Source organism: Gekko japonicus, unplaced genomic scaffold (genome assembly GCF_001447785.1).
Source record: "Gekko japonicus isolate JY-2015 unplaced genomic scaffold, Gekko_japonicus_V1.1 scaffold3640, whole genome shotgun sequence".
NCBI lineage: Eukaryota > Metazoa > Chordata > Lepidosauria > Squamata > Gekkonidae > Gekko > Gekko japonicus.
In genome coordinates, this window is record NW_015160334.1 from 71,496 (window position 1) to 80,832 (window position 9,337).

At 44.2% G+C, this 9,337-nt stretch overlaps 1 protein-coding gene across 1 annotated transcript in view; it reads right to left on the minus strand.

The window, feature by feature from the left end:
• APLP2 (amyloid beta (A4) precursor-like protein 2) overlaps positions 1 to 9,337 on the minus strand; it is a 42,742-nt gene that overhangs the window by 5,229 nt on the left and 28,176 nt on the right. The window contains exons 10-12 of the mRNA XM_015417248.1: positions 6,097 to 6,196; positions 5,616 to 5,789; positions 4,956 to 4,991 (exon numbers count right to left, since the gene is read on the minus strand). Of these exons, the coding sequence (XP_015272734.1) occupies positions 4,956 to 4,991; positions 5,616 to 5,789; positions 6,097 to 6,196 (310 nt within the window). The remainder of the gene's footprint in view (positions 1 to 4,955; positions 4,992 to 5,615; positions 5,790 to 6,096; positions 6,197 to 9,337) is intronic.

Sequence of the window (9,337 nt, forward strand, 5' to 3'; positions counted from 1 at the left end):
ATGCTTGCTTTGGGGGGGGTGTCATGCCCGACGAAGCGAGTGCTCGCTCTGAGGCAGCCTGCTGCATTCTTGCCTCACTGGAGTCAGCACCAGCCTTCTGGACGTGGCTCTGCATCAGCAACTATCCCAAGAACGAGTCTCAAAGTCATTCCGGGAGGTCACCCAGTGAGAGAGCGGAACGAGCTCCTTGCCCCGCGGGGCCTGGCTCAAGTCCCGAATCGATGCAAAGGAGGAGTTGATGAAGTTGTTGAAGATCACCCAGCTAAAGACTGGCGCGTGATAAAGGGGATGGTCCTCCAAAAAGAGACTGTTCTGAGTTAAAACAGGGACCGGAACTTCCAGAAGCTGAGCAGGAAGGAACCACAGTACAGCCACACGTACAAATGAGATGAGCTATTATACGTGTCTAATGTCCAAAACCTGCACTACGGACTAGCAGAAGGTGGTTTTTGCTGGATTGTCATGTCAGTCCAGTAACACCTGAGGGACCAACAAAATTTTCCAGGGTGTAAGTTTGCATAAATTGAAGCTCACCAGCTATATAAGTGAAAACAAAGGTGGAACGGGTGTTACCAAGAAGGATCAGTTGGACCCTCACCTCTAGGCATAACTCCTTGCTCTAAATCAAGCTGATTACCTGCAGTGTACACCTCAACCTCCAACTTCCCCTTCTTGGTAACACCCCTCCCACTTTCTGACCCGGGTAAAAGGGCTGCTGGATCTTCATTCTTATTTGGACTTACAGGAGGATCCAAGGCAGCTACTGGATTCTCCAGAGACTCTTGTCTGTCCAAGAGAGGCACCCATAAACAGGACGAAGGACATACAAAACACCCCATCTCATGATGGATTACATGCTACTCTACGCTGGCTCTGCTCACAGACCAACAGATGTCTTCTATTATTTGAGAAAGAGTGGGAGATACCTCTGCTTTGGGGGCAGCTGCCACTATTACTGCATTTTTAAAGTCTGAAAATGCTAAAGCAACCTAGAAAAAGCAACGCTGGTTTTACTGCCTCTCACTTCCAACTCAGAAAACACTATTTCAGATGTCAGGCAAACTCTAGATGAAGGGTCCTCCAACCTTTTGGAGCCTGCGGGCACATCTGGAATTCTGACGTGGCATGGTGGGCGCAGCAACAAAGTGGCTGCCACAAAGTGGCTGCCGCAGGCGTCAAAGCTGGCCACAAAACAGTTGCAACAACTGAGTTTCAGTAACACAGTGTAGATACTTGTGTTGTGGTTTCAAAAAAATCTGCACAGCCAATCAAATCTCCAGTAGTCAAATCAGAAGCCTTGCTGGGCGAAAGCCCTATCTGGCCCCACCCGCTTCCTCAAAACACCTGGCGGGGACCAGAAAAGCCGCTCTAGATTGGGCCACCTTGCCTTCCAAGGCTTCCTGAGCAGGCGGGGTATGTGATTTACAGCTTCTTCTGGAAACCACTTCTACCCAGTCAGCTTCTTGCCTTTGTCGGCGCTGCTGAATTCTCAGGAGCCGGTGCAGCAGAGACTCCAGGTTGCACACTCAGTCACTGTGACAGGCGCCATTAGATAGTTCTGCACCGCTTAACAGCCTTAAGTGGATTGGCACTCAGAAGGAAAGCCCTTTATGTCTTGTACATCTCTGGAATGCAACATCCAAGGCTTTTTGTGCACAGTGCTTTTTTCTGTTCTTTTGAAATGAGCAGGGAAGGAAGGAATATACCATAGCTCACGTCAGTGAGAACTTAGCCAAGACCTGTCTTTAAGAGGTTACTAGCTTTCTTTCCCCATGGCTTTTGTCAGCTATGTTGTCCCAGCAAACTCTTCCAGACAATTAATACACTTAAGAGGGAAGAAAACTAGTGTTGTTGGGAGGAGGCTCATATTCATCCTACCACTGAGGAGCTTACCGAATCCTAACACAAGGAAAACAGCCAGGAAGAAAAAGACTAGGCACTTTGCCTTTTAATCTTCCTGATGCATCTGAAAAGGGGTAACTTAATGAATGGAACACTGGCCATACTACAATACAACCCCAAAGCCGTTCTCTACAGTTAAGTGACTTGAAAAGTCCTTTCTGTTATCAAATTCTTTGCACTTTGCACTTTGGAACTGGTTCAGGCTTGTAAGGAAAGCTGGTGCGTTCCAGTAAAGAGCCTTGACCAGCACTATATAGCAGTATGATCAAGTTCAGAATACTTCCACTTTGTTACACCTTTCCTTTAGAAAAGTAGCTTCTGCTATATGGAAGAGTCCAAGCAGATAGAAACACATACACACAGTCTGAGAGAATATAAAGACACTACGCTGGGTACCCTTGTTCTAATAAACCATAAACAGGGATTCTCTGAATTTTGCAATTGCAGCCATTCTGGCAGATATCTGGTGGGCCATTCCTGTAACTTCAGAAAGTTAACCACCAATCCAGGTACTACTGAGATGGCACTGAGAGAATATAAAGACACTACGCTGGGTACCCTTGTTCTAATAAACCATAAACAGGGATTCTCTGAATTTTGCAATTGCAGCCATTCTGGCAGATATCTGGTGGGCCATTCCTGTAACTTCAGAAAGTTAACCACCAATCCAGGTACTACTGAGATGGCACCAAGAAGACAGACCATCACTTGCCCCAGAGCCCCTATCTATACCTTGTGACTAATAGTCACTGATGGACCTCTGCTCCATATGCTTATCTAATTCCCCTTTGAAGCCATCCATGCTTGTAGCCGCCACCACTTCCTGTGGCAGTGAATTCCATGTGTTAATCACTCTTTGGGTGAAGAAGTACTTCCTTTTATCCGCTCAGCAATTTCATTGAGTGCCCACGAGTTCTTGTATTGTGAGAAAGGGAGAAAAGTACCTCTTTCTCTACCTGCTCTATCCCATGCATAATCTTATAAACCTTAATCATGTCTCCCCTCAGTCGTCGTTTCTCCAAGCTAAAGAGCCCTAAGCACTTTAACCTTTCCTCATAGGGAAAGTGTTCCAACCCTTTTATCATTCGAGTTGCCCTTTTCTGCACTTTTTCCAAAGCTATAATATCCTTTTTAAGGTGTGGTGACCAGAACTGCACACAGTATTCCAAATGAGGTCGCACCATTGATTTATATAATTTATTTTATTTATTTATTATGGGATTTGTATCCCGCCCTACCCATATAAGGGCATTATGATATGGCTGATCTGTTTTCAATACCCTTCCTAATAATCCCCAGCATAGCATTGGCCTTCTTTATTGCAGTCACACACTGTCTCGACATTTTCAGTGAGTTATCCACTACAACTCCAAGATCTCTCTCTTGATCTGTCTCTGCCAGTTCAGACCCCATCAACGTGTATTTATAGTTAGGATTTTTGGCTCCAATGTGCATCACCTTGCACTTGGCCACATTGAACCCCATTTGCCATGTTGACGCCCACTCGCCCATCCTTGACAGATCCCCTTGGAGTGCCTCACAATCCTCACTGGTTTTCACCACCCTGAACAACTTTGTATCATCCGCAAATTTAGCCACTTCACTGCTTACTCCCATCTCCAAATCATTAATGAACAAGTTAAAAAGCAGTGGACCAAGTACTGATCCCTGCGGTACCCCACTGCTTACCCCCCTCCACTGAGAAAATTGCCCACCTACACTCACTCTCTGTTTTCTATGAACTAGCCAGTTTTTGATCCATAAAAGGACTTGTCCTTCTATCCCATGATTTTTGAGCTTACTTAGGAGCCTTTGATGAGGAACTTTATCAAAAGCTTTCTGGAAGTCAAGGTAAATAATATCTATTGGATCCCCCTTGTCCACATGTTTGTTCACCCCCTCAAAGAACACTAACAGGTTAGTGAGACAAGATCTTCCCTTACAGAAACCGTGCTGAGTCTGCCTCAATAGGTTTTGTTCATCTATGTGCCTACTAATTCTTTCCTTAATAATGGTTTCCACCAATTTACCCGGTATCGACGTCAGACTGACTGGCCTGTAATTTCCCGGATCTCCTCTGGAACCCTTTTTAAAGATGGGAGTGACAGTTGGTCTTGACATTTTTCGCTATATGCTCCTCATATTCCCTTCTTGCCTGCCTGACCACAGACTTGCATTTTATTTGCCATAGCCTGTGTTCCGTTTTATCAACCTCACTGAGACTAGCTTTCCACTGCTTAAAGGAATCCTTTTTACCTTTTACAGCTTCCATTACTTTGTTTGTTAGCCATGCAGGCTTTTTCCTATACCTATTTGTGCCTTTCCTAACCTGCGGAATATATATTTTTTTTGAGCTTCTAGGATCATAGTTTGAAATAGTTTCCAAGCTTCCCCAATGGTTTTTACCCTTTCTATTTTTCCTTTCAGTTTCCTCCCCACATGTCCCCTCATATCAGAGAAGTTACCCCTTTTAAAGTTAAAAGTGGCTGTGTCGGTCTTTTTGGCCAATTCCCTATTTATACAAATGTTGAACTCAACAACATTATGCTCACTGTTCCCAAGCCCTCTACCTCTTAAGAGGAGAGTGATGTTTTCAGACGGAATCAGTTTCTGTAATTCTTTATTGTGCAGTATGTTCAGAACTCAGGAAGGTCTATGTGAACCTGTAGCAGAATTCCTAGAGGTCTGCCCAACTCAACAGCGGCCCCTCATTTTAACAAATATGGAGAGCAGATAGAAAAATAGTTACACTGACCCAAGTATTTTCACCCTAGTGTAGCCAGCACCGAGACCACACACAAAAAAATACTCTACCAAAATCAGTCTTGTCTTTATGCTGTACCATCGTCTTTCACAGAACAATTAATCATGATCAAAACCAGAGGCAGCCACTATGGCTAGTTTTTTACATCAAGGAACAAGAATGTCTTTATATGGACAGACAGGCAGGTGAAGGTGAGGCTATGGAACTAAAAGCAAAAGCTAGCAGAAACACACAGAAAAGGTGGGGGCACGATGAAAGGCATTTGAGGAGACATCAGCTTAGAACCAACCTTTTTTCATTGGATGGTACAAATCCGGCTGAGAATCTATAGCAGAAAGGGGAAAAAAACAAAAACAAAAAATAGCAGAGAAAGGAGATTAAGAGGAGAGAAAAGAAAAGGCTTGGATCCTGGGCTACATTCAGATTACAGATCAACAAATTCAGTCTTTTCTCTTCACCCCAAGTACTGAACACAGAAACGGCAGGTGCAACAAAAGATAATTCTGGTAAGCCTGTGACCATGGGAGTGGGGGCGGGTTTGTGTGTGTCTGTGTGACAAGACCGAGGCCTTGTATCTTGGAGAACTAAACCACAGCCAAGCCAAAAAGGGCCCCTTGCAGACAGAGGAAAGAGTAGCAAAAGTCTCAAGTGGCCATGCACACGGGATGCTAAAAGCTTCAGTTCACATCCACAGAGTTCCTGACTGTGAAAGTAACGTCTCAGTGTGACACGCTGTTTAATAAAACTAGCAGTTCAGGAGCAGGCTGCCTACTTGCTTAGATCTCAGTGAGACACGCTGTTTAACAAAACGAGTTCAGGAGCAGGCTGCCTACTTGCTTAGACACCATGACCTTCTTGTAAAGCAACTCTAATGGAAGACAAGGATATCACCCTAGCTGACTTCCTTAGCTCTCGCGATCTACATTTACAGGTCCTCTGTTCTCCGTACCTTCACTTTCAGATGAGGCTGGGAAGGTTTTCACCTGGAACGGACGGAACGGCTTGCCGTCAAAGAGGGGAGACTCTTCGCTTTCTTCGGAACTCACCCGGACATCCACGGGGGACTCCGAGATGGAGGAAGTAAAGTGATCCATGTCATCCCGCTGCTGTTGAAGCAGCTCATCTGTGAGAGAAGGACAATGTTAGGGTTGGAAGGAAATTCCTGGGTGGGCCGGACTGTGACCTCAGCAGCCTGTGGAGTCCAACAGAATACCTCCAATGCAGGAAAACATTTCCCAGAAAACCTCACCCAAACTTCTTGTATATAGGGTTTATGTTTTCACGTATTTTGCTCTTACAAAAATGCACCTTACACAAATTTCACAAGCGTACACTCGTTTTACATTCACGCCCCATTGTCTTCGTTGAACTCAGAAGCCCCAAATGCTTTCAATAAATCACTTCAGGGGACTGTAGACAAAGATACTAACCTATCTCACTTTGGATTTCTTCAGCCACATAAGGTACCTTGTAGAGAAGAGACAGACTTTGATTCATCCTTTCTTCAATCACATGGAGATGCGTCATCACCTACCAACAGAGAGGACAGAGTTCAGGCAGTCAGCTTCTGTTCTATTTTTAATGAAAACAAATAAACCTGCTGCAGAGATAAAGGTGCTTAGAACTCTTCCGACGTTGTTTGCATAAAAATATAATAAGCCTCATAAAGCCAACCTTTAGAAGAGTTAGTGGTAGGAATATAATTGTTTTACCAGATCAGGCCAAATTCCATTTGTCCCAACAATAGTGGCCACCCAAATGCATCTGGAAGTTCACAAAGAAAGCCAGAAAAAGAAAGAGGGGGGAAGCACGTCCTGTATGCCAAAAAATATATTGCTTTTATACAGAGATTCCACTTAAGCTGAGCTGGCTAATGGCCATAAATCATGGTACATGTTTAATCCTTTTAAAAACTATCCAAACTTGGACATCACCACACCTTGCAGTAGAACACAGCATACATTAACTATGAGCTGTACGAACACTTTTGTCTGCATGTCTATGGAATGGCCAGGTTTAGGAAACCACCATTAATACTGATTTTTGGGAAGCCTTTTAGGAAGATGGTCAAATTTTAGAGGGGCTATTGCTGAAGATGCTGAGTGCTCAGTATTTTCCTGACTTTCTGGCTTTGTAAGACTTGTTTGACATATTTCTGATATATGGTTTTATATACTCTTGTTTTTGGGTACGTATACCTACTAGCATGTCGCTAGCCACCTTGCATCCTTAGAGAGAGGACCAATGAGGAGTTAATACTTTTGTTTGCCCCAAATCTACTTCAAATCAACTTTATTCAGTAAATTCCAATTTTAAAACACAGGTAATTTCACTTAGCCCAGACTGAAGTTTTATTTAATTATATGTTTCTTGTTTTTTTTTTTAAAAAAAGTGGCGAATGAAAGGACAGACACTAATGAAAACTGCAGCAAGCTCTCCAAATGCACTGAGATTGGCAGGCTCTTTGTATCCTTCTGACAGTATCATCATACACTGAAGTTCTGCAGAGAGAGGATATTAAAGTCAATAAGGCCCACTTCCCCACCAACATAAGATGCAACCCAAGATTTTCAGGTGCTTCTCCAGTTTTGTTGTTCTTAAAGAGAACAGATTTGTTCCAAAGAGAAAAAAAGCTTCAACATTCCCAACGGTATATAGATAAGGATTTTGTTCATGCCTCAATTACAAATGGCTGATCTGCATATTTTTCAAGAGAGGAGATTTGTGTCGAAACCAGAAACAGGGGAAGAAGGACAGCAATGTCTTCTTGCCAGCTGAATGAGACTGGGGCTAACCTTATCTGCTGTTCCTCCTGCTTCAGGTTCTTAGCCTGGGTGCAGCCAAAGGCCCAAGGCCTCCAGGGCCCAGGGCTTCTCATCTGTGGTCCCGAAAGAGCCGGAACAGCAGGTCTGGGACTAGCCTTGGATGTAGATTTGCTGGTATTTTTTGCATTTTGTAAACTGCTCTGGATCCCTGCTGCGAACAAAGGCAGGATAAAAGAAAAATAATCATATGTGGAGAACAAAGTCGGTCTTTGTTCAAAGAGAGCTTGCCTGGACTTAAAAAGCTGGATGTGGTTTCCTGTTTTGGTGGTTTTCCGCAAGTCATTTCCTAAAATTTATGGCAACTATGCAGCTGACCTGCAGAGGGTGCTGCGCATTAAGATATTTTACAGACCTCCTTGATAAGGAATGCGTTAATATGGATCTCCAAAACTGGGAGAAGACTAATGAACTGCAAAGACCTAGTTTTACAGACTGAAGCGATCCGACTTTTTAAAAGGGAAGGATGAAAGCAATTTAATTTTCTGTGTTGCAGCCTGTCAATCAAGTGGATCAATTCAAGAGCTTGAAGTGCACTCAAAAAGCAAAGGCGAACAGGATTGAATGCCATCACCAACGTTCCTTGCATGTCAACTGGTTAACGCTGCCTCCTGCACAAGGAATTAAGGGGACCTTGATGATTTTGGTCTAAGCATCCCGTTTGCACACTCATTCCAGTCTTTGGGAGAGGGATCCGAAAGGGAATGTGCTTTATAAATGGCGTCGAGACGGATGAAAGAAGACAGCACTGGATACCCTTAGAAGACAGAGTAAAAACTTTTGGGCTGAAGTCAAATACTGTGTGAATTCCAAGAGTCAAGGAACAGGGAACCATTTGCTACCCACGAGACTGAAGGAATTCAGAATAAACTTTGCCAGCATTAAAATTCACTGAAGTAGATACAGTGAAGCAAGGCAGAGATCACAGCACGCAGGGCTAATCTAAACTACAAAGGAAGCATTTTCAGTGCGGCTCTGCAAAATTGAGTTCGTGCTCCAGTTCTGCTTCTAAAAGCAGACAATGCAAATTACTGAACTCGACACAAAACAGCTACTTATTACCTTTGGCAGGGCTTTTCTTTGGAAGAGTGTCTCTTGGCAGGGGAGAGAGGAACGGATGCCGGAGTGTCTAGCAAAACAGTGCCTAGTCACAGTTTCGCTGGCGACCTTGGCAAGGGCTTTCTATGTACCCCATTATTCCTTCCCACCCCTTGACAGTCACGGATGCGACAAATCTGGTCGGGAAAACAAGCCTCAAAAAAAGGCAACGGACAGCTGCATAAAAAGGTCTATCAGTGGGTTATGTTGGGGGGGGCTGGGAGATAAACAAATCCCTCTGCTGGAAAAAAACACACACTCCAGGTCAAAGGCAGAAATATTTGCTCCTAAGCACTGACTTTTCAGGTAAGTGAAAAGGTGCCAGTATACCCTAACCTCCATACTCACATGAACACACAAAGCTGCCTTATACTGAATCAAGATAAACAAATCCCTCTGCTGGAAAAAAACACACACTCCAGGTCAAAGGCAGAAATATTTGCTCCTAAGCACTGACTTTTCAGGTAAGTGAAAAGGTGCCAGTATACCCTAACCTCCATACTCACATGAACACACAAAGCTGCCTTATACTGAATCAGACTTCCAGTCCTCCAAGGTCAGTATTGTCTGCTCAGTCAGGGGCTCTCCGGGGTCTCAGGCTAAGGTCTTTTGCATCACCTACTGCCTGGTCCTTTTCACTGGCGATGCCAGGGACTGAACCTGGGACTTTCTGTGTGCGGCCTCTAATCTGGGAGAACCGGGTTTGATTCCCCACTCCTCCACTTGCACCTGCTGGATGGCCTTGGGCAAG